The sequence below is a fragment of the Lutjanus erythropterus genome, chromosome 11 (genome assembly GCF_056507025.1).
Source record: "Lutjanus erythropterus isolate fLutEry1 chromosome 11, fLutEry1.hap2, whole genome shotgun sequence".
Classification (NCBI taxonomy): domain Eukaryota; kingdom Metazoa; phylum Chordata; class Actinopteri; order Lutjaniformes; family Lutjanidae; genus Lutjanus; species Lutjanus erythropterus.
Genome location: NC_139327.1, coordinates 33840002 through 33866600, shown reverse-complemented (window position 1 = coordinate 33866600; position 26599 = coordinate 33840002). Strand labels below are relative to the sequence as shown.

General features: G+C 38.5%; 1 protein-coding gene across 1 annotated transcript in view; it reads right to left on the bottom strand.

Annotated features, from left to right (window-relative positions):
* The window catches only part of ncam1a (neural cell adhesion molecule 1a), a 397669-nt gene that overhangs the window by 63924 nt on the left and 307146 nt on the right, over nucleotides 1–26599 (bottom strand). Inside the window, exons 9-11 of the mRNA XM_084730006.1 lie at nucleotides 13816–13966; nucleotides 1634–1818; nucleotides 839–932 (exon numbers count right to left, since the gene is read on the bottom strand). Coding sequence (XP_084586132.1) covers nucleotides 839–932; nucleotides 1634–1818; nucleotides 13816–13966 — 430 coding nt within the window. The remainder of the gene's footprint in view (nucleotides 1–838; nucleotides 933–1633; nucleotides 1819–13815; nucleotides 13967–26599) is intronic.

Genomic DNA, 26599 nt, shown 5'->3' with positions numbered 1-26599 from the left:
CTGAGGTGTTCAGAGCGCACCTGCAAAAACTTATATAAACCTGCATATAAAAAACAACTAGCAAAAGACGCCTCTAACTGCTAAAACTGCACTCAGTGTGTAATAGAGCTGCAATGATTAATCAAATAATTGATTATTAAATTGATCGCCAACTATTTTGACGATAGAGTAATCGGTTTCAGTATTTTTTTTTAAGAAAAAAGTCAAAATTGTTTGACTTCAGATTCTTAAATGTTCATATTTGACAGATCTTTGTCATAGATGCGTACAGAAACCAAAAAATATTTGGTTTCTTTACTCCTCCATGACAGTAAACTGAATATCTGTGGGTTGAGAGTAACACAAGCCACTTGTGGATGTTATCTTAGGTTTGGGGAAATACTGATTGACATTATTCATCATTTTCTGACATTTTAAAATAAGTAACTATCGGTCGATTAATCAAGAAAATAATTAACCTATTACTCGACTATGAAAATAATTTAGTTGCAGCCTTAGTGTGTAATATAGCTAACTGGCTAATTTCTATGATACATAGCTAACTAGTTGGCTGTTATGGACAAACAGCCAACTAGATAAAAAATTATCAAACAATGCTTTAACAGGCCCCCTGCAGTAACTCGGAGGAACCCCTAAGAGTCGCAGGCCCCCTGTTGAAGACCCAGGGTATAAAGACTCTGTCTTGTAAAGTCACCAAACAACCAAGCACTTCCCTCTTACCCCCATTTGGCATTTTAAATTATTTCCCTTTTTCTTTAAACTTTTGTTTGATTTGATAAAAAAAGACAAAACAACACTCATTCAGTTCAATGCAATGCTTAATATTCTGTGAACAAACCTGCTTGGATGAGAAGGAACTCACTGGACTCGGTGCCCATTGCATTGGTTGCTGTGCAGTTGTAGCTCCCAAAGTCATATGAATCGGGGGTAACCTGAAAGACAAAAAAAGACAAACACTGAGAAAAACTGATTCACGTGATGAAGCACTGCAGGTAAACAAGAAAAAAACAGTGTAGGGACCAAATAGATCTGAGAAGAACCTGAATATGTCTGTCATTAGATATTGGTTTTGTATCATTCAGCAGTTTGTTCGTGGCTGATCACACGTGATTAATTTGGAGAGCGGTCTGTATGCGGATGCACAGATATCTACTGTAGGAACTAATCATTACACACTGGTTCATTAACACTGTATCTAGCACTGTGTTCCCTCAATACCTTGTCAACTATTATTATCCTTGATTCAGAATTGCTATGGAACTACTTGTGAGCTGTTCATTATTCAGGACACTCACTTGTCTCACTGGAAGTGTGTTTGACTGCTTCGTGCCATGAATAACAAATAGAAATTCATTGTAAAATGACTCAATTAGAAAAGGCAAAATATACAAAAAGGCTTTATTAAGCTTTGTTTAATAATCAGCAGGTCAAATCTTTTGAGACTAAAGTGGAACAAAAGCTATTTAGAATTGCTTGTGATGGTTGATCTTTATCTGGTAAGTAACTACAGCTGTTGCAGACACAATAATATGTGAGAGCTGACATGCCCTGCCAAATTTGGAGCTTTCATGTTATTGCAAAAGTAGTCTCTAATAATTGCAGTGATATTGTGTGTCATTAACGTGCAGCAGACCTCCAGGTAGCTGACGGTTGGTGTGTTGTAGATCTTCGTGTTGGTGGTGTTGGCAATGGGAAGCTGGAGGTTGTCTCTGTACCAGACCACCGAGGCTCTGGGGTGAGCCTGCACCTCGCAGCTGATGTTGGTCGGGTTTCCCTCCCACGTGTAAGTCACCACCGGACTCATGACCTTGGGAGCATCTGCGGCGACACAGAGAAGGGAGCGACGGTGGTTAACTTTAACAACAGGCGCGTTTGGAACGTGTTTCTCACATTCTGAAGCGTTCGCTCCGTCAGTCTGGTTCACAGACAGAAGAGGAGGATGCCGTGCACAAGGAGCGAAGCTACAATCAAAGAACCATTGAAAATAATCCAAAAATGCAAAAGTCAATGCTTTTTAAACAACGTGTTTGTAGTTTTTCAAGGCAGACTTGTGCAATGGATCTGAACAGTCAAAACATTTACATATTTTGTCCCGTTTCAACCACTTTCATTGCAAATCGTCTCAAGGTCATGGAAATATTTAGATTTGGAGAAACCATGGCCCTAAGAAAAATGCAACTGAAATAACACAAGGCAACATTTAGAGGCTACATTGACTGGAAAACCTTCTTTTAAACATAAAGAAGACAGTAAATACCAATGTCTTACAATATATCCAGGCATAACTGTCTATATACGTAAATGTTTATGCTTCTTTATTTAAATGGAACTATTCCTTTCATAAGCAGTTTTTAACTCCCTGTGAAACTCCATATTCTGCTATAATTAACTATAATTACCTAACTATGTGACCATGTATCAGGTGAGATTTATTGCTGCAAAAAGCATGGATCTGATGTAATCATCACTAAATCGTATTCTTTATTATAACCACCTAATGGAAAATCATACTCTATCTTTCTCTGGGTGCAGATTTGTGGTGATGTGTGTTCATTTTGTGATGCTCTGAACCATCCGGAGGTAAAGCTTTCTGTTTGCTGAGATGTCATGTTTATAACTGTGACTGAAACAGCTGTTTTTCAGCTGTTTTTCATGAGGCCAGCGGTGTGACTGGCTGACAGAGCATTTAATAATCACAACACTATATTCAACTTCACCCAGCTTTTTTTTTGTTGCATATAACACTGCTGCACATGAATGAATCAAAACAGAAAAATGCCACGGAGATGCACATTTTACCCCCTGAATATAAGCTACTCCCAAACAAATGTATACACGGAGGACTGTAGACGCCACGGATGCATGATCTACCATATTGCGCTTGGTATTTATGATTCAAATTTCAACCGAGGGCACAATGCATGCTTTTGCACCCTCTTGGAACAGGGACTGCAGCTTATGAAGCAGTCGAGATGCATCTTGGAACGGCTCAAACTAGAGGACCTGAGTTTGTGACGGATGTAAGCCCCGATTCTGTTTAAACCTTGAGGAGTTTTGAATCAGATCTCAAACACATGTGGAACAAGCTAATCATGGCACAAAATCGAGTGGTACATACTAGGCTTAGTATGTGTGCCTACATTTTGCCAACATGAATAAAATAATCGATACTACAATCTTCATTTTCATCTAACAGGGATCCGAATGTAATATTTCCATAATCCACTGCTAACTCTTGAATTGATTCCAGGAAAAGCAGAGATGTTGTATTGATTTTATCCTTTTTACACAAACACTGGCATTATCATCAAACCCAGCAAATCTCTCTGAAAAATCCGCAGGACTGATAGGAATCAGTCAGCTGGGAGAGGCCACACGGAATCTTCTATTGCTGGAGCAACTCATTTGCAGGGCGACAATATTTCCTCCCTCCCCCGAAGCTCTCAGCATTTCCAGCGGATCTTATCATCGCTACCAGTGAGATACTTCATTTAGAAATCTTCGTAATCAAAAAAGTCATTTAAAACCCACTCCCGGAGGCAGCTGGAGCAATCACGGCAATGCTGACAGAACCTGCAATCTTAATGGTAAAAAAAAAAAGCTAAGTGCAGTCTAATGGTGGTATTTGTCTTACTTTTATATATATTCACAGCCAGGTGTTTTATGATATCCATTTAAGTTTTAAAGACAACCTCTGCTGGTTTTATGAAACAGAAAATTACCACTCTTTGTCCATTTGACAAAAAATAAGCGCAGGGTTTTATTGCGACATGCTCCAACTCAGATATTACAAAAACTTTTATGTGTCACAGGACTGAGTGGCATTATTATACAGTAAGTCTAAAAAGCACACAATCACCAATTATCAAGAGCACTGAGTTAACAGAGATAACAGGGCTGAAGACTGTCAGCTCAAACTGCTATAGAAAATCCAGCCAGTTCATTTTGGGTTTGATGAACATTACATCCTTCCTTTCACTGCAAATATAACACTGCTACCCTTCAGGCTACAGTGTGAGTCCCACTTAGCGAGCTACTCTGACATGCTTGATACCATGTGGTCAAAACTCTTCACCCCGTGCCTTTCCTTTTTGGGTCCATCATCGAGAAATTTAAAGTTATAACAGGAGATGACTGTTTCCCTGCATTGCTTCCCTTTTTATTATATCCTGCTGCTCACATCACTGAGCAACGCTTCTGAATGCTGTGAAGTATGCTTCGGCTCCTGAGTGCTGTGAGATGCTGCGGCCCCTGACACACCCGTGGATTTACTCCTGACCCCGGATCCTTGAAAACTCTGCAGCGTGCCGCTGCTGGGATTGATGGACGAGGCTGAGTCAATAGATGCTCCATCGCCTGCAGCTCTGATTAGACTTGCGCTCTTTCTATCAATTCTACTTTTGGGCCTCATTGACTCACTACACTGTCTGTGACCTGCCTGTTTGATTTCTGTAGCCTCCCAGCCGGGTCTAGGTGAGATTATCAATATGTTTGCAAAAAACAGGAATGCATTTGTTAGCTGAGCTTATGTAGGTCACATACAAGATAAAGTACATACAAAACAGAGTGATGAATTAATTGGGAATAATGCCAAACTCTAGAACTGCAACAATCAATCAACTGTTAATCAATTATTAGATCAGTCACACTTATTCTGATAATTAATTAATTGGTTTGTGTAAGTTTTTAAGAAAATAAAGGGTTGATTTCTTTACTCCTTTATGACATTAAAATATTTTTGCATTTCTGGGCAAAAAAAAAAGACTTTGGAGGATGTCACCTTTGAGAAACACTGACCCACATTTTACAACATTTTCTGATATGTTATCGACCAAACAACTATTCGGTTAATTGAGAAAATAATCAACAGAATAATACAACTAGTCTGCCCAGCTCATGGAACTTTTCGGCTCAGCTTTAAGTCAAAAAGCTAATGTTATGCTAGCGAGCTCATGTACGGTTCGTTAAGTCTCAAACTTTTTACACCACCTCAAAAAAGAAGGAACCACCATTATGACCAACGTCTGTTCTTTCCTTCTTTAAGTTATTATATTCCTAATATAGCTTGAAAGAAATTTTTAAGTTACTTGGGCTGCCCCGTAATAGGTGACTAAACTGTTGGTCAGTGAGATGAGTCTCAGTCAAATAAAGTTTTCATTTATTTGTTAGTTGCAGGAAATGAAAAACCCTTCAAATTCCATTCAGGAGCTGTGGTCACTGGGATTACTGCAACAGTGACTGGTTCTCTTCTCACACAGAAGTCACTGACACACTGCTGCAAACTGTGCTGTCGCTGCCATTAGCCAGTTAGCTCAGTTGGCAGTCCTATTAGACTGGGACACAGACTCCGGGAACCAACAGAGGACAGTTTGACGACAGAGAATAAAGCACCAAGGTGACTCCATGGTGGCTCCAGCAAGGACTGTGACTCCTGGGATGATGAAGACATCGTGGGTTCAGGACAGGAACAAGAGGCAAGAAGCAGCTGAGGAGCGAGTTTGGTAAGTATACATCATCCATCATGTTGATACATTTCCAAGTAGTTGTTTTTGTGAAGTTGGAAGTTATTTATTCCAATTTTGAGACTTGCGTGGGGTGATCCAAACATAATGAAATTAATATCATAAACATGCAACAGCTAGTCAGTTAATGGCCTTGAACTGATGACTATTAGTCGACTAGGAAAATCTTTAGTCGGGGGCAGCACTAGAAGCCACTTGTTGTAATTTGATATTAGCTAGTTAACATGCTGCAAGAAATTATAAGCAGTGGCTTTGACTGTTTCCCTGTCGCTATGGTAACTCATTCCAGAAAGAAAGAAAGGTAAACAGACAGGAATCAGGAATTAATAGACTCCCTAGAGTATTCACCCAGACCATGGTATAAAATGGTATTAATTACCTGAATTGAATAGCTGTGCAGGTACTTGATTATAATTCTGAGGCGATTCCTTTGTTATGAAAATGATCAAATTTCATGGTCCTCTGCAGCTTCAGTCTAAAAAGACAGATATCACCATTGCACTTGCATTTTGAAGGTGGCAGCAATCAAAGATAGAGGCTGTAATTTCTAAATGTAAGGCCAGCGGGACACAGATGAGTATGTTGGAAGTGACCTGCTTGCAGCTCAAACAGTTGCTGCTAAGACTTTCACGCTAACCAAACCTCGGCCCCCGAGCTCAAACAGAAACGATATTAACACTTTCCTATCAGTCCTTCAGCAGCAAATGCAGACACACTCAGCCTGGCTAATGGGATCATGCTGTGCCGCAGATAGGAAGTTCCATCCCTAGATAACGTCTTCATTGTGTGAGTGGGTGAGTGGTGATAGAGAGGACAGAGAGTGAGAGCTGTGCTCAAGACAAAGCACCTTTTCTTATCGATAATTGCTTGGCAACAGTGAATCAGCTACCTGATTACTCACTGATTACTCTAGCTAACTGCGAGCCCTCAAACAACTATATCAACGCCGGCTTGTGATTATATCTGCAGCAAATTGCTGGTGCATTGAGAGCAGGGCATATTAATCCAATTAAGCCTTCATTGGCTTTATTTATCTCGCTCTTCTTTTTTTTTCATAACAAGATAATATGTGATTTAGCTTTCCATCAGTCTTTCCAAGCACGTGTTTTGAGTATTCCTTGGTCACACCATATGGCTTTCAAAGTTATCAGATCGCTGTACTGTTCACACTACACACTTTCTGTCTTGTAATCATAAATCTTGATCTCGTGGTTTTTATATAGTACATGACTGATCACTGACAGGGGGTCACACATTACAAGATCATTAACCAGGAGGAGTCTATTCTTTCATGTTTTGTCATGAAAACACACATGAGAAGTGACATTAGGGGCTCTGTCTTCTGCCCGGTGCAAAGCAGAGCAAAGTGCAATGCTGTCATCTCCATTTTCTGACCACCTCACCTGTCATTTTCACTCCCAGCACCCACATTGCCTAGGTGGCAATGTTCTTGCACTCATCTGTGCACCTATAGACATGTTACTCTTAAAATGAGATGTGGTCAGGCACATTGTAAGTGCATTGCTATCTTGGGGCAGCAGAAAGCAGTTGCACCACAAAAACCTGGCCTAAAGTCAGCGGTGCAGTATTTCCCTGCTATTTAAAAGAAGCATTATTCAGAAAATAAGAGCAGCAGTAGCTCACTCCTTAAGGACTTGGCATGGAGGCTGGAGGGTGCCTGGTTCAAGTCCAGCTTGGTAAAATAATTAACAATAGAGTGAAAAAAGTATGTTCCTCTAGGTGAGTTTATAACACATGTACTAACTGCTTTTAGAGCACAGGTCATACAAAATTAACATTTGGATGTGTTGCAAGTGAATGAAATACTTTAAAGCCCACTGACAGAGTTAATGTGCCTTGTACACATTTACACACAAGGTACAACAAACTGTAACTTCACTGACTGATTATTATGATCTAACGTAAGTTAATGTCATGTGTCCTGCACATACAAAATGTATAAATCCTGACTTCCACCAGTGCTGTCTAAAAAGCGTTTCCAGTTTCCTCCTTCCTGTCAAATTCAAATCTACAGTTTTTACTTTTTCTGCTTAAATAGTAACATTTGCTGCACTGACTTGACTGTGTGCATGGTAATGTTTAAAATGCCTGAAAACAGCCTCTCCAATCACTAAACCATCATCCGCCTGATTTCTTCCGCAGTGCCTCCAGGACTACAAGTGGCTCATTTTAGCATCTTTGTTCATTTCTCCAACTTGTCGAGTCTGCCATTCGAATAGCAAAAATGTGTCAGAGGCAGGCACACCTGGCTCTTACAGGGAATCGGAGATGTAATTCTGACTTGAAACCGTTTTAATTCGTGTTACACCCAAAACACACCTGTGGTTAATTGAGAGACTAAATACAACACCTTTGAGCTTTCCGCCTTATTTTGTGCTCAGATTATGCAGCATTAACATAGCAAAGTGGAGCTGGACATGCCCTAAATGTTGTTCCTGCTGTAGCTGCTGGAGGTGTGGCGACTTTGAACTACTTTATACCTACTTCTATTACTTTATAACTATTTTTTTCTCTTTCTTTTCTATACTTGTCTTCCCTCATTGGCTGTAGGTTGTTGCATGAATCCCCAACTCATCCTGTCCTGGACATGATAAGATATTAAGCCGTTTTGATATCTTGTCTCAATCAAGTGTCAATTTGTCTCTGATCTGGGGGGTTACGTTGGCGATCTCCAAAAGTCTGCCGGCCAGTGTAAATTCAGGGACATCCTGTAGTGCGAACTCAGCTTTACGTTAATGATGTTGAAACACCTGCCAAAACACAACTTAACTAGCTTAATGGTAAATGTGCTGCATTTATATACATATGTTCTAGTCCTCCAACCACACAAAGTACTTTACATAACATGCAAAGATTCACATTCCCATTCACACACACATTCATGCACTGAGGGCAGCCATCGGGTTCAGTATCTTGCCCAAAGACACTTCGACCTGCTGACTGGAGGAGCCAAGAGACCTGCTGAAGAGATTCAGTTCAATAGTGGAGATAGTTAAAGTCCCTCTCTCTGATGTTTTTACTTTGTCTCTGTTCTCAAACGCATCAGAGTGAAAGTTCAGAGTTGACTCTCAGCTTTAATTTGCATCCAAAACAAATTACCTGTGAAGAAATTGCAGCTATTTTTATACATCGCCCAAAAGGTATGAGAGGGGCACTAAGCTTGCACTGTTCACTCTGAATATGTATGAACACCTCCAACCAGTAGCAGCAGTCATATTGTAGGGTGAACACAGGTGTTACCAGTGATCCTAATTAAGTTACTTTTTCCTGGAACAGAACCTTAATTAGTATCAGTGGTAACATCTGTGTTTACCCTATAATATACCAGCCAGGAAAAGGTCTACTTAACCTCATAATCATGATTACAGTTGAAATCTAGAGTCATCTGTGTGACTTCTGTCGCTCTCAGTAATATATGTACCTTCCAATCAAAGGCAAAATGGCTGCACAAGCGTTTTAGTCCACAGTTAGGATGCCCAAAGACGGCATTAATGTCTACAGTTGCACAGAAACAAAGACAAAGTCATTTTAAGCCTAAAAAGCTTCTGCACCTCGAGGCTATGTCAGGACTGAGACCTTTGTTTCCATGGTAACAAATCGCAGTGGTACCACTGACCCAGCAAACTCTGCTCTCTCGTCCAGCATTTATCCCCAGAAACAGGGGTGGCTGCCTACATATCGTGTGTTCAGACTCATTTCTTGGTCTTTATGAGCTGGTATAAAGCCCCTGGTCCTTTTTATGGATTTTTAAAATTTGAATATTTATTTCTTTGCATTCAGTGCCTTGTTTTTATTTTAATTTTTTTAATGCCCCTATAAGCTGCAGGATTAATTGCGAAGTAAATGTTGCTTCAGTCATGTTTTTGAGTTTTAATTTACCCAAAAAAAACTTAATGAATTAGACAGCTTTATGCAACCCGCTATGCCAGATATGTGGAAGCTCAAACATAGCTTGGTTTGAATATAGTGTGGTAACTTATACAATAACTTACTAAAACTGGGATGCAACATAAAAATGAGATAAAATTAGCATAGAATTTAGAAACTGGGATAAAACGTACCCCTCCCTGAGCAGATAAAAGTCATTCCTTATTAACTGATACTGTGGCAGAACAGAGCAAAATGATAGAGACTAATGTTAGAAGAGCTGGAGGAAAGATTTCTTTGACATTTACACCTGTGTCAGACTGCAGCCCTTTACATTCATACTGACACTGACATGCACACTCAGTCTTGTACTATACGGTTACTTTCTGCTGCTTCACTTCACCTGAGATGGGAATTGCCGCTGGCACCACTTGGTTGCTTGTAACAGATACTTGGATGTGTTAAGGTGTTAACTTCAGCAGAATCGTTTCTCCGAGGTGGAAGTTTTCCAGAGACTTTCGCTGATGCTGCTCTTATTTATGACAATATTTATGCGCCACACAGTCGTCAACACCTTAGTGAAAAAACATCAAGGTTCCAGAAGCAATCGATAAGTATTTGTTGTATTAGCAATGAGGTAATGAGAGAGGGACAGAGAGCATTTTATCTCATGTTAGCTTCCTCGTGTGTTTTATAGATGATAGGGATGATGCAATTTAATGGTGTTCCAATACAGAGCATGAAACTGATGTGAGTGATCAGAGTTCATGGCTACTACTGATTTTCAATTCTTGTCCCTAGTTGGGCTTTAACATCTAGATCTACAGTGTAATTAAAATGAAATCAATAACCAAACAATCAATAATTCCCCTCAGATGCATTAAACCAAAACTAATGAGCCTGTTTTGAAAATGTAAGGAGGAGAAAGTACATATATTTGTGTTAAACTGTAGCGAGTAAAAGTGAAAAGTTGTCAGAAAAATCAAGTAGAGGACAGTTACCTGAAAACTCTACTTAAGTACAGTAAAAAAGTACCTGTACTTAGTTACTTCCCATCTCTTCCATTCACAATGCTCCCAGTGCTTTAGCAGTATTCCCACCGTTTTTAAACCAGGAAGTGAAACAGGGGAGCTTGGCGTATAGCTAACGCTTTTTATGCCCGATTAAATCCTGTTTTTGTTCAAATCTGACAGATTTAAAGGGTCAACTTTTTCATTAAAAATATCTTTTAAAACAAAGATGATTATAGTTGCACATTTTAACCCATGTTATCAGTAGGCATTGTTAGTTTTAGATTTTAGGCTCTTAACAATTTTTGTAATTGCTTAGGTTTCTAGTCTGGGATAAGGGTATTTTCTGGTTTAGAAATCCAAAAACTAGAACAAACCAAAACATTTCATAAATAAATAGTTAAAGAATATTTTTTCACCTAAAAATCTGAATTAGAACATTCGTATTAATAATTTTTTTTACCTTTTTTGTTTGTTTTTGGTAAAAGACGATTTGTCCCAACTCTCAAGAATGGATGATGAAATAAAATTTTGCAGTTTCAACTGATGCATGTGAAAGATTATGATTTCTGTCTTTAATAAAATAGTTTTGTGAGATGTATGACATTGCTGTCAGTGATGTCTTTCTCTCCCTTTTTTTATTAGAGAATGCACGAGGAAAAACTCTCTGCAACAATGTTTTGACTGCAGGCGTTAAAAATGGTATAAGTAGAGATGGGGCAAATGAACAAAGTATTAAGTTGACTTTTTACTTGAGTTTACTTTAAACCATATCTTAAGCTGATGCAACTGGCTGCAGAACTCTATCTGAAGACGAAATACGTGACTAGTCTTTCAGATTGTCTTTGTCCTTATGAAATCAGCTCCAGGATTTAATGTCAGTCCATCAGAATCAGAAATTGAGATCTTCTGTCTAGAATCCTCTTCTGCACGCACATTAAACGTATCATACCAGGAGAAATCTCATGTAGAAGATGCTGAGAGAAAGATTTCCACATGCACACAAGGCAGCTGCAAGGCAGGTTTAAATAAAGGGCATGAATCTCGAGCTTTTCCTGCCTGGAAAGACATGTTCACTTGCTCCAACTTGCTCTTGCTCTTCTTGTTGAATTGATTGCTATATTGGTGGTGCTATTGATTTTTCTGCCTACAGGTAAAGGGAACGGCTAATGAACAAACCCCAGAAACGTTCTCAGGGTGCTGTCAAAAACCATTCCAGGAAACAGAGGAAATCACTACCTGAGCAGAGGCAGACATATTGAGAAAACGTCTGGGCACAAAAAAAACGCCATTTAAACAACAAAATTACTTCTGGAAAACACTGAACTTCACAGGCTGGTGATATGTCACAGTCACAGGATGGAATTTTACAATCTATGACTAGTCACAAACATTTTTAGCTGCAAACTTAATGACTTTGTGACATTTTATTTGAAGTCTGTCGTGGGCAAACGTGGAGACAGCAGCAGCTGCAGCAGCTGTTCCAGATCAGGGCCAACAAAAGACAGATGTAGGCCTGGTACAAAGTTTCTTTGAGAAGAAAGCTTTCAGTCTTTATATCCTGAGTTAGACACTTCAGGCGCTCGTTTAGCTGAGCATCGATGAATCTGTCTGACACTGACAGTTATTCTTTGACCTACACCTCTCTGTATGTGCAGTCGTGGCTGTGTGTTGAAACAGGATTCTGACTGTATGAAAAATATGGCTTAACATCTGGCATGACTTACTATCAGAATACAGTCCAGTTCAAGGTCACAATAGTAAGATTGTTTCTTTTTGTTCAACGTTTTGAGAAATAAATTTATCTGCTTTCATTCTGCAAGTGAGATGAAACGTATGAGTGAGAATTTATTAAGCAAATGTCAACAGTAACAATAGCTTCGTTCATTCATGCAACACGTTCTCACTCCCAAGTCGTCAAACACAGCAGCGGGTCACAACACAGCGCTGTAGGTACGAGGGTTGTCGCAACATCAGGTTTTCACCATCATAGCCGTCAGTCAAATTCATATTTATTCATTACAAGGTCTTGTTAAATGCTTGATTCTGATATGTCAATTACGGCATTCCCTGGTCTGTTATTTCTGAATAGTATGAATAAATAGAGAATCATTGCTGTGGACGCAGTTTAGATCATAGACTTTGGAGCAATAAAATAATTTTTTAATTAATTACGTAAGTAGGCATGTAATGATCTGGATAATGTACAATGAGCGTACAGTGCAAAATAAAACTCCCACAGTCTTACATATATTGTGGGGCTTGTCATGCTGTCATGTCAGTGTGTGTCTGTGGGGGCGTAGAAATAAATGTTGATGTTATGTAAAATTGCATCCCATTAAAATGTATTATATCTTATAGAAAAAACTACTTTCTAAATCTGAAATAAAATGTCAAAATAATTAAAACACCACTTTTTATTGTGCTTCACAGTAACTTGATGGCAGATTGGCTGACTCAAAGCCAGTGGCGTAAAATACACGCATGCAAGAACAAGCGGGAGACAAAGGAAGAATACTGTAACACTTTTTACTGTACATTGCCTTAAAATTCAGATTGTGTACTTTTTAGCTGCACAAAATGTACTTTTGGTGGTCATTCAGCACTCTGAAAATAAGTAGAATAAAAGCATGAGGTTGTCAGATGCCACAATGACAAAGGGAGCATGGGCCAGATGTGGTCCAGGGACCCCTCTGATTTACACAAAATGTGTATTATTAACAAACTAAATATATGATCAATATTGCAGTACATTGCACACCTAGTGGGTACCCTACTAGCATCAGTTGTGCACATGCAGGGTCCTGCAGTAAAGTTAGCAGTAAGCAATTTAGCAATAATAAATATGGCAAAAGGACTCCTGCACACTGTCTAACTTGCAATATATCATTTATTTGCGATGTTTCGGTACTAGACCTTCATCGCATGCCTGCTCGCAACTTTTTGGCCTTCTCTCGCCAGCACAGCTGTCTTGTCTAATAGATGTGCGAAGTGTTTGCTTTGTTCAGCAATAATAAATACACAACTTCCAGGTAGAGTTTCAAAATAAAGGAAAAGATCATGATTTGTGTGCAAATAACTAACTTTGTGTAACTTCACATAACTAACGCCACATCCTATGTTTCTTTGGACCCATCCATCCACCCCACCACCTCTAACTGAGGACTTTCCTCATACTACGTCACTTTATTTCAACAACACAAAAAGTAACACTGGAAGGACACCTCCAGATATGATGCAAGAAAAGTACCTACAGCTTCATACATACTGGCTATGCTGCTGTATCTGACACTTTGGCAGTGAGAACAGGTTGATTCATGAGTTTATTACAACATTGCAAACCTAATAACCCACTGAACCATGAGAGCGAGTGTAGGAAGAGCTGGGCGACTTACAGCGAACCTCCAGGTACATGTGCTGGTCGTCCTGTCCGATGGAATTGCTGGCGGTGCAGAGGTACTGGCCGGCGTACGTGAACTGGACGTTTTTCAAGGTGAGAGAGGACACCCGCGCATGGCTGCGTACCACAATATTTCTATCAAGGCTCTAAAAGGGAAAAAGAAAAAGAGAAAATAATTACTCTCACTTATAAAGCCTGACATTTTCAGAGAATTTAATACATGTTTTGCTGCTCTTGGGGGTTCCTCTCTGCTTGTTTATGTGAGTTTTTATATTTGTTGGTTTGAAAAATTAGAGCCTCCAACAAAAAATGAAAGTAGATAAACATGACAGGTGATGGGGTTGTTTTTCTAGTTTGTACAAACTGGATGAAAAAAATTAGAAGATAAACTGTGACTGAACTCAGATTTCTCAGACTATACTGTGATGAACATGGTTTGATTGACAGATGACCTATTACTACAGTGTGTGAATCAGAGTGCTAAAACAGAGACAGGACAGAAAAAATCTTGAATTGGAAGTTGGCATCTCAATTTTTTTTATGAAAAAAGAACAAGGATGATTTTATTCTATATTTTTCTAAGTGCATAGCAGCACCACAGACAGGATGGAGACACTAGAAAGTTCGTTCTCACTTTATTTTACAGTACCCAAGAAGGACGTAACAAGCTGTATTAAATTAACAACAAACAACAAAAAACTAGAAATATGTTGTTTATTAGACAGTATCAGACCCTATCAGACCCAGACTTTTATTGAACTTTATTGTAAGGTAATTAATGACACACAACAGACTAAAATGAAGCCAGCTACTTTCCCATTTAAAACCAATACATGAACCAGATCTATGAAGTTAAATCCAAAATTAAAGCGCTAAAGCAATATTTTGTCTATGGGTTACTGCACAGACTTATGGTAAAGTACTTTACTTACAGTAAAGTTCTGCTGTAATGTTTCCCACATCACCCTCTGGATAATAAAGGATAAAATATTAATAGTGTTGGTCTCGACTTTAATACAAAGTACTGCTTTTTACATGTTATTAGTGTACTGTAAAATAAAGTTTTTAGGAAGGACTAAAATGATTGTCCTTTTTGGTCTTTTGTTTTGGTCCTTTCATGGGATTTGTTGACAATAAGAAAACACACTAGCCTTATCCTTTGCAGTGTATGTGTCACTAAGATTAAAGTTATTGTCTTGGGTTAAAAGATCTTCAACTCCACTAGGATACTTAAATCTGTGGCTAATATTATTCTCTATCAGAGGCTGCAGTAGGCTCGGTGTTAAAGCTAGAGTTTGATACTGACACTGGTATTATAGGAAAAGAGATGACGTGATCATGCTAGATTGTTGGGGAGAGGTCTGAATAAGGCTCCAAACTAGGGCTAAAACCAGAATGGGGATTTGATTGCATACAATAGCCATTTTATTTTATTGATTTTATTTAATTATATTTTTAAATTTAACCTCTCTACATAAAATGATCTATTGTGACTTCTTGAATGATCTCAGACTCATGAGACTTCACAGCCACAAACTACAGACCTGGTTCATTCAGAGAACATGTGGGTTTCATAGGTATTTTGACAAAAAGGGTGTTTCTGAGCAATTCCCAGAGCACAGCTATGATTTGGTACCAAATCACAGCATGGATTTTTATGGTGTTCTATGGTATTTTTTAGGGATTTCTGAACATTCTTACACATTCTTGAGTGGTAAAAGATGGTTAAGTTATGCACCAAATCTGTCTAATTGGCATCAAACCAAAACTGCTGCAACACTTATGACATAATTGAACATGGCCATGGCCATCATAAACTTAAATAATCATGTTCTAAACCTTTATAAACTCAAAATTTCTAAGTTCGGTAGGCGCCTAAAGAGAACACGGCATTTATTCCAGATTTATGACAAGACTCAGTCAAATTTTTCTTCAGGTTCCCAGCTTTCAGATGATGTATACCACTTCTACACTGACCTTCAATCTTGACCTTAAGGCCCCAGCCTCCCCCTACAAAATGTTGGCTTAATAAAGTTAGGTGGTCAAGGTGCACACAGCAATCAAGTTTATTTGTCACATGTAATCATATAAGGCACAATCACTGTGCAATCCCTGCATTTATCCCTGCATCAGCCTGGAAATCAGCAAGTGCGAAAAGCCCAAGCCAATAAACTGCAAGCTCCTGCAGCATGTCGATTGTTGTCCCCACCATTTAGCAGCGTAGCTGCACGTTTACAGCCAGTCTAATTGCAGTTGGAACAGTATAATTGCAGTTGGGACAAATGGCTTGTTAGACCTTGTTTTTATTTTCCTTAGCAGATCGCCTTTATTGCTCAGCCTACTTAGCTGAACCTGTTTTATTGTGGATATGTGAGGTCACAGAGGATGCTTTATTCGGCACAAGCTCTAAGCACAGGTGTGCAGCTGACATCTGAGTACACCCAATAACCTCGCTTGCCTTTTTAACCATGCACTGCAACTTAACTTGATCTGTTCTGTATATCTGACTAAACATGAAGGTGAAGCTGAAGTAAAGGGTGCTCTGTGTTCTGTGCTGTAGGACAGTGACACATTACTCAGTAACTTTGATGTATTATTATTATTGTGCCCAGTAACAAGTAGTGCAAGGGATTACAATTTTCAAAACAGTAATTATGTGCATTGTATATATGTAATCCAATTAATGCTGTGTGACCTAGTATAAATGTCTTGGTCTTCACAAATTCTCTTGGGACTAATGTGCTGATGCTATTTTTAAGAACCACAACACTGTATTTAATATCTTAGAAAACTGAATGTTTTTCATGTTGAAAACAAAATTCTTACCCTGTTAAAGAAAAACTTTTTGAGAGCATTTTGTGCGACTGTGTTCTATGCTGGTATAGACTTTCCAAAACTACTCACAGTGGCAAATTAGGAATTCATTAAGACCTATGGGAAAATCATTTGACAACAGCAGACTGACTTGTACCACCTGTACCTGACCAGGCGGGCTCAGAAGGCAGACAAAGTCTGCATGGGCACATTCCTTCAACTCTCAGCGGAGCTCCAGCCACTGACTTCTGGTCAGAGGTATAGATAACCCAAGATCAGAACCAACCGGGCAAAAAACTAATTTATTCCCATAGCTACAGTATAACTCAATTCAGCAAGATGCAGTCGCCACTGTGATTCTTGGAAAGAAATGTGGACTCGGTGGTGTGAAACACGTGATTACATAGAGGTTCTGCAGTATGTTCACTGTTTATTTTTGTGATATTTGTTGGTATCTGTCGACATGCACTTTAAAGCCTGCCTGGACTGTGATAATATTTATGGCTGCTGCTACAGATGATATTAGACTATTGTTGTCTATTGTTTGTTTAATGTGCTTTTAATGTGTCTACATAATTTCTGTTCTGTATCAGAAATTGCCTCTCAGAGGACATTAAAGTTTCTCTTTATATCATATATATATATATACATATATATATATATATTTAGACTACTGGCGAGCCAGCATCAGGCTTCAGGTCATTTTCAATGAAAGTCAATAACATGAAGACATAAACTGATGTCAGTAACTTGTCACTGCACGTTGGATGTGATGTGCTATAAATCAAAGTTGAACTTTTCTCAGTGCTCATGACAATTGTTTTGCAGGTCTAAGTCTTAATGTATGCAGGATTTCTAGTCTCTGCCTCTGGGTAGCCAGTGGGTATCCTAGATGAGTGTTTTTGTCACCTTATGCTATGTTTTGTCCAACTAAGTAATATCTATAGGCTAGGGTGGTGATAACATGGCAACATGAGTGTGATGGTCACAAGCTCGGCCGCAATGCATCCTGGTACATGTAGGCACTGTTTTCTTGGTTTAACATTGCAAACAGTGAGTAATTTATTGCTTCAATTGAGTGGCAACATTTTCCTTTCATTTTTTTCACCTTAGAGAAAAACAATGCTGCCAACAAGGTACAAAATAATATAGTTCTCTCACAAGTAATGTAGCTAATTACTATTGATGCCAAGTAATAAATAAAGTAATATTATTACTTTTAAATGGAGCAATGCGTAAAAAGTTAGACGCCTTGAGTTAATTGCCCGACACTGATAGTCACAGCTGAGCATTTTCATATACAGGATGCTGCCGAAAACCAAATGCAACCCTCCCACCAGGACAATAATTGAGATGAATTCTTGAAATTATGCAGCAGAAGGTATCAGGCAAAAAAAATAAAGGCATCAGTAATGAAGAAGAGCCATGCAGCAGGACTTATAAAAACCCTGACTGCTTTTCTTGCCTCTGGGCGACACACAGTTTAAACCAACAGGGGATATATACATCTTCCTCCGGGCTGCCATGAGTTTCCATTAATATTTCAGGCATTCTAGGTGCTTCAGCGTTTATGTTTTATAAATAATTGAAAGATATTTGTTGTATTAGCATTGTGGCACGAACTGTTATCCTCTGCAGAGCAGGGGGGCACAGATGTGGCAGTAACATTTCTGCTGTTTACTGAAGATCTGAGGGAGTGTCCTGGAACATTTTGAAAGGGCAGCATTAATCATGTCGTACTGCAGTGACACAGGAAGGAGCTGCACCGGGCACACTGCTGGAATGTAAACGTGATAAGGTTAATGGAGAATAATACTTTAATGATACAACAGAGGTAGAAGTGAACACGCAGACCTTTGAATGGGATTTATTAATTAATTCCAATGAATCATTTTAATTATACAACTGTGATTTGTCACAAAATTAATTATAACAGTGGACTTGTCATGCAAGGCATGGAAATTATGTTTCACAGTTTCCCCTGTTTGCGTAGTCGCTGCTTCATTGCTTTGTAGGGCAGCGCTGACACTCACTTACATAACCTGTCAATACGTGTGTTCTGCTTGTCATACATTGTGTACTACAAATGTTGTATAGAGGAGAGTGCCAGCCAGGATGTGCACAGGCTGCGACTATCAGCGATGCAGTAAATAAACCTGCTTCACTCTTTATATGTGCTGCCTCTTTATTTTAGCGCCTCTCCACCACCTACGGCCCTACTGACTATAAAAAACTATTAATGCTGCATTAACGTCAGAGTGGATTTCTGTAAATACTAAACGCCGACTGGGAATACCTGCTCATGTCAGCATCCTGATGGTAATTACAAGGAGGGCATGTGAGAATTTTCTAGCTCCAATTTGAATTGCAAAGGCTTGACAGGAGTCAACAGAAGAGATAAACATGGCAAACAATCTAATAATTAGTTCTTAACAAGACGAAGAGTCGACCGCCACGGTGGCTTCGCGAGGCTGTATAGACACCGCGGTGAGTGAAAATGTTAATATGCCAATGATCGACAGATAATAGACCTTTTTCACAGCAGCCGTATTAATATGAAATAGTAAACACAGGTGTTACCTATGATGCAAATTAAAGTCCCGTTCCATTATCAGAGTTTTTACAGCATGCACAATAACAGCTCCCTGACTCTGTTTGACCTGAATGAAGCAGAACCTTAATTAGTTTAATTAGTTACACCTGTGTTTACACTAGTATTTCATGTCAAACCAGCTGCTTTGAAAAAGGCCTATTTGCACCGTGTAACATCTTGATTAAAATACAGCTGAGGCTGATGGGAATGCAATTAGTTTAGCAGGTATTTGGTCAATCTATTGATTGACATTTTGATCTGGTGATGCACTAGAGCAGTTTTTTCAAAGTCTGAGACCCATCTTTTAGTTTCACTCAATCCCTGGATATCTGTGGGATCATGATTATTGTTTAATTTTGATTTCAAAGTCATGATTTGATTTGATTTTTCAGTATAAACTTTTTCTTTATCTGAGGCCTCTACCATGGTCTTGATGTGTAAATATCAACAAATCATTGGTTCTACACCCTGACAACTTTCATTTACTTATTCAAAAAAAGTGTTTCTTCCTTCAGACACACGCTGGATTCCACAAGTAGGCAGTGATACAGAGAAAAGTACAGTAGATATAGAGAATAACAAATCTTCCTTTGATTTAAAATTGATTTAGACTTTTTTTTGTTTAATATTCAAATTGTGGCACCACTGATAGACAAGAGCCAAGACAATATTATCACTGTGGGACATAACTTCGGACTCCACCAAATACATAAAAAAGGTCTGGGATAAATTTCCCAGTACTGTATCTCTCTTGAACCAAATCACATACATGCAGGCTATGTGATCTCCTGATTGCTCTTGACCTGAAAAGAGCAGAACCTTAATTTTTTATCACTGGTAATGCCTGTGTTTACTCTACTATTTCATGCCAAAATGGTTGCTGAAAAAAAAAAGGGTCTATTTTCACCATGTGTAATTTCTCATTTGACGGACCTTTTTTATCAGGTAATGCACTAGATCATCAGAAGATTATCAAAGTTTGAGATTTTGGGCCTCCATTTCTTTTTGTGTTAATTTGATCCTAACAACAGTCTTCAGTTGAGCTAAAATCACCTAATTTATTAGTTTCTGATTCTGGGAAAATTGCAAAACTGTAAAATTCCCCCAAATTGCTGTATCTTTAACCAGAATCATACGCATTTAAGCTATTGTATGTAATCTCATTTTAATAATGTTTTAACAAATATAATAATTTTTCACTTTCACTTTCACATGGTATTGTGTGTAACTTGTATGTCTGTGCAAAGTTTAACAAAGAGCCATCCAAACAGTTGTTTCAGGAGACATTCAGGAACAAACCTGCTTGTTGCAGACTATGGACCTTTTCCGATTCAGCCACATTGACATGAGATGGTAAACAGTGATGTTAGCTCAGATACGGAGAGTTTTCCCACTGAGCCATCATTCACGATAACAGCACCTTGACTCAGTTTGACCTGAATGAAACAGCAGCTTAATTAGTATCATTAACACCTGTGTTTACTCTACCATTTCATGTCAAAATGGCTGCTGTGAAAAAAGGTCTATTTTATCATGTGTAAAATCTTGTTTAAAGTAGATCAGAGACTGATGGGAAGCTAATTAGCGGGCCTCCGCAGATTTTAAACAAATAGAGATGCTGCTTGTAAAAATGTTACCAAGCACCTTATTAGTTTTTTGTTTTGTTTTTTTACTATGCATTTCTAGTAGCCATGTGTTCTACATCTCATGCTGGATAACTTTTCCAACAAATGTTCATACTTTATTTTGGGCTGACATAAAATATCCCCTTAATTCTACTGAATATTTCTTATAGCCCCTGCTTGAGGTAATTTTATCTTGTTTTAATGTATATGCCAATTTTTGATCAAAAACAATCTTTATCTTACATGATTAATATCTCTCACATTACAAGCAAAAGAAATATTTAGAATTCTGCAGATTTTAACTGCTGAACAGTACAAAATTGTTGCATGTTTTTAGTGGGTATTTGCTCATAAACTACTGGTTGACATGGCATTTTTCATCTGGTGATGACACTTGATAAAAAGCGAGGGCGTCGCTTTTAGTTATAACATTTGGGCAACTGTACCGAGTCTCAGTGAAAGCAATGCACATGTGGAGATGTTTCAAGAAAACAAATTCATCCTGCTGTTGCTGGTGATTATGTACATCAATATCAGCTCATATTAAAATTGGCCTTTGTGTCTCTCAGCAGTTGGGTTCAGTCTTGCTGCTTTGGTCTGAATCTGTGAAATGAAAACAGCTGGAAAATAAATATGGCATTAGGAAATATAAGTACCCTAAAAAAAATAAATAAAAAAAAAGTAGTCCTTTTAAAAGTAAAACCCTTTTCTCCAATTGTATTTTATTAAAGTATTAATTTATTGAACTATACTGACTATTATTTACTTCATTTATATTATTCATCGCCACATTATCTATATTACAGACATAATCCTGTTTTTAATGAGTGCTGTTATGCTTATTTTAGTGCTTCATCAATTACAAAGTCATTGCTTTGATATGGTTGGAGGCTGAGGGGTTAGTAATTTATTGTGTGAAACACTTTGCATTACATTTTCTTTATATGAGAAGGACTATATAAATAAGGTCTAATGGATGTACTGATATATATTTATGCCTTTAATATAGACTTAAATGGCATCCCAGAGGTTAGAGACTATATACTTGAAAAACTACAGCTGATCCACAGCAGGAACTTTAGAGTCTGTAACCTGGGGGGGCTCCCCTTTATCATGATGTTTTGGATATACTTCATTAACAAAGCAACAGCAGTACCAGTCCTTTTATTTTGATGTGCTGTTTTGGGGGCGAGGAAAGTAAGCTGTTGTGTTGTGGGGCCGACAACAAAGAAAGAAGTGGAGCTGATAGTGTTATTGATTTCATTTCCGAGTGTGGGACTGGCACAAGCAGCTCACTGGCCCATAAATTTGAGAAACATGTCAAACTGCTACTGTTTGTCCTGCTGAAAGTATTATAATCCATAATTATTCTGGGTTTTTTTTTTGGTCATCTCTTTCATTTTTTCCCCTGCATTGTCTGGATGCATGGCATATTTATGTTTTTGACAGATTGAGAAATCTTCTGGCAGACTTCTTCTTTTCTAATAGCTCCTCTGAATGACCTCCTCACTCCAATTACAAATGAGGACCTGGACACTTTAATTTGTCCGCCAAGCAGCCTTCCTTGTTCTTCAATTGCACTGGTCGATACAGATGCTAAAAAGGTGGTTGCTGTTGTTTTTATTGTGTCATCCATATTGTGGTGAGACAACAACGTTTGCTTGAGCGATCACGATTTCTTGCATTTTGAATTACCTCCTGAGCAGGGCCAAAGTGAACTAAAAAAAGTAGATCCTGTGACCAGTTCTGCGATGGAAAAGGGCGATTAAGCTGATGAAAGCAGAGCTGTGTCTCCTGAGTCTGACAAGCTGAGATAACAATGTCTTAAAATGTCCACCGTAGCTAGAATAGAACTTATGATTAACTGTCTCCCAGTTCAGCGGCCGGATCCTCCTGATGTGGCACATAAAGGTGAATCTGCATCTCTTTCAAAAATTAAACCGTCTGCTAAAACTAACGGTGCGTTCAAGTGGTCCTTGTAAACTAAAGTCAAACATTTTGACATTCAGTTCACCCTGGAGGCCTCGGGGCCCTGTTGTTAAGTCACTTACCATGGATGTGTAAGGCAAAAATGTAAAACTGGTGAATAATGTTATACTGTTTAACATTCAATTTGTCTGTATGTGGTACAGCAGACCTATTCAATTGGTGGCCCATGGGCTGAATCCAGCCCTTTAACAACCTCAGTCTGGTAGTTTGATCATTTATAAAAGCAGAAATTAATAGGCTAATTAGCTCATTCATTCATTATGTCTGTTGTTAAGCACAGAGACACTTATTTGAGGAATAATGGACAGTGAGTGGATCATCACTGCAAAATGACCCGACAGGGTGGGGCAGAACTCATGTTTTTCCCTGCAGGATGGTGAAGTCATGACCTGTCCTACTCTGACTGGGTGGCTAGTTGCCTTTGCTGGTAGGTTATAGGTAGGTGTGGGTGTTAAGAGTGTGACTGAGCAGGGTTAGGGTATGAAAATCAGGCTAAACTCATCAGAGGCAGAGTAGGGGCGGGGCATGCCTTCATCATCCTAGGAAATACAAACACTAGAATGTTGTAATTGACCAATCAGAATCAAGAGTTCAAGAAAGCTGTGTAATTTAAAAGTTTTAACTCAGGCTGTTTAAATAGTGAGAATTTAGAAGAGTCAAAGTAAATGAAAAGAGACGTTCACTGTCTACTTTTAATCTAAGATTACAAAAAGAAATGTTTTTTTCCCCCTGTACTTTTGTACCTAATGTTTTATGATCGTGAAAACTAATAAAGTGGAGAAAAAGTTTTTGACCTCTACGTACTTTACTTTTTTTTTTTTTTTAAACTGGGCCTTTTAAGAAAGAAATTGAACGGGGGTTACTGTACATTTCTGAGCTGCTAACATGTAAATTAAACAGTATAATTAATGACTTGCTTTTAAAGTAGCTTACTCATTGGTGTAGTTGGAGTACTATATTTACTCATAACTGATTCACTTTAATGCACATTTCTGATAAATACAAGATGGTCATGTGATCTTTCTCGCTTCACGGGTTGAGGAGGATTTCTTGAATAGTCTATTCAGCAGAGCTGACATTAAGAGCATTCAGCAGGCAGGTTGTTTTAATCAGAGCCTGATCTGGTTCAAGTGTTGGCTGCCTTTTAAACTGCACTTCTCAATAAATAAAGACAGCATAATATCACCTTTCGACATTCATTTATCAGCACGACTAATCATATAATGCGTCCTTGTTAGCAGCTATGATTTATGCTCATCACAGAGCAGAGTTCAACCAGCGTCTAATGTAAGCAAGGCCAAAACTACTATCAGTGACTACAGATTAGTTGGATCAATGCTATGCTTTTCAAAATGCATTCATCAACAACTTATTTTCTAAATGAAATTATTTTACATGGTAACATTTCTGTCTCGGCGGCTTCACAGAACTATAAATTGACAATATCTTCAGATATATAAAATATTAGGAGTGGTATCTTCATCATAGATCATGAGACAAGTTAGTTTTGTATAATTCTTGTCTCTGATGCCTTTATCTACATAGTCAGATACAGATATTAGGTTAAGCGTGCTGTTTCTACTCTCACTGCTCTCATCCTGTAGAGACAAGCAGTTTTAAAGAAACCGTGAGAGGAAGAAAAGGGGAAGTTAAGGGGATGCACTACAGACATCTTCCTCAACACTCAACACTCACTTATCTACTAATAATAGCTAGTTTTCTACAGAACCAAGGGAGACCTACAGGGAAGGCACCATCATGAAATAATTAAACCACCTTTCTGTGTAAACCTCAATGTATGCAGTGTCAAGTAGTGATCATTTTAAAGAATTATGACCAGATAATTAAAAAGACATGTGCCACCACCTGCTATAAGTATAAAATATGAAATAACTCATGGAGTAATAGTAAATATGCTGCATATGTGGTCTGTAGGGTCTTAAATTCAGCCCATTCTCAGTCCCAACACGTCACATACAGCAGCGTGGTCAGCGCTCCCATGCTTCAGCATCTGACACTGTATATGCACCCCTGTAGCATCATTTCTGGTGGCACCTGGCTAGCATTATGTTTTAATGTGCCACAGTGATGTAGTATAAAGAGCCAGAAAGTTGGGCTTACTCAGTAAACAAACACAGGACTGTCAACCAGGACAAATACATATTTATGTATGTAATTTACAGACATTGAGTTAAACACATGAACGTACATTAGTAACATTATTATTTGAACTCAAATTTTGTTACTGGATATTTTCCTAAACCTTACAAAGCAGCTTTGTTTGCTAAGACTACCTAAGTAGTTTTTCTGCCTTTATTTTGAAAGTCTGTCTGAAGGTTGCATATTTATTATTGCTGACTTAACTGTAGAGCTGGGATGGGTGGATCAGTTCTGCAGGATTGCTACACTGATTCTCATAAGCTACTCATTTTGTGATGATTCATTTAAAATCATTGATAATAACCTTATTTAAGTGTTTTAAGCACTTACGTATAATAGTTGTGACCAATGTCTTATGACCGTGGAAGCCTATATGAGAACTGATCATAGTTTGAAGTGAGAGACAGCTGACCATGATGCCATGTTTAACGAAATGGGAGTGAGAACCTGTTGATTAAATCACACAACCTGAAATCTAAGAGACTGTTCAACAATGTGGTCACATGTTGGGACGTGTTAAACAGACTCATGTGATGCAGGAATTGAAATAACCTTCACAGAAATATGGATGTAGTAATTTAAGCACAAAATCATATGTCAGAGGCAAAATGTATGTTTTTTAGAAGAACCAAGAAGTGAAAACTGGTGGAGTGCAAAAAAACTGAATTCTGAGCTGCGGAAGTTCATTTATTATGTGTTTTTTTAAATTAAGGTGTGTTTGATGTGTTTAATTTGTGTGTGGCAGTGAGTGAAGTTAGCTTGTTATACTGTGTCAGCTCAATCTAATGACAGTAGCTTTTACTTTGTGGAGGCACAGGAGTTTGCATGTTTCTTTCCAATCAAACACTACAGCAGGGAGCTCATACATAAAAAATATTTTGAGATTTATAATTAAATATTCTTGCCTTGGTTTCCCACGTCATGCTCAGATTTTATTTTTACAAATACTTGTTCCAAGTGTTCTCAGAGATGTAACTTAATTGTGAACCCCTGTGGAAGTCCATCTACTTCCATTATACTGCGGTGTGCACAGATATCTCAAGGCACATCTCAAAAACTTGAAAAAATAAAACCAAAACTATGTGCCTGGCTGGATACCACAAGGGGTAAGTGAGAAAACCTGTTTTTTTTTGCAATTTGGGTGAACTGATCCGGTAAGACTATTGTATAAATGAGACCCCAGGTGATTTGCCACCCCCCTCTGACTGGAGGCATCAGCTGCTGTAGCGTGCAGCTGAAACAAAAACATGCAGGCTCCTGGCTTATGATAGTAGGCTACACCATTTAAAACCACTTTGTTAAGATTTAGTACAGCTTGGTGAGTTAGCGCCATGGCAGGCCTTCAGCAGAGCAGACAGTGTTTTCTATGTGAGACTGCAGAGCTGCTGGCCTCACAACAACCCTGTGCAAGAAATCTGTTTCTTCCCTGAAACGAGCTAAGTCTGAGAAGTAACCAGACCGTGCAGCAGGAAATAACAGCATGCTATATGGCCAAAAAAATGAAACCATCTACTCTGAGCTGCTGTGACTGACTTTACATCTCGTGATGGAATTTGTCGACAAAAATAAACAGGGACAAGTAAATAGGGCAAGTCTAA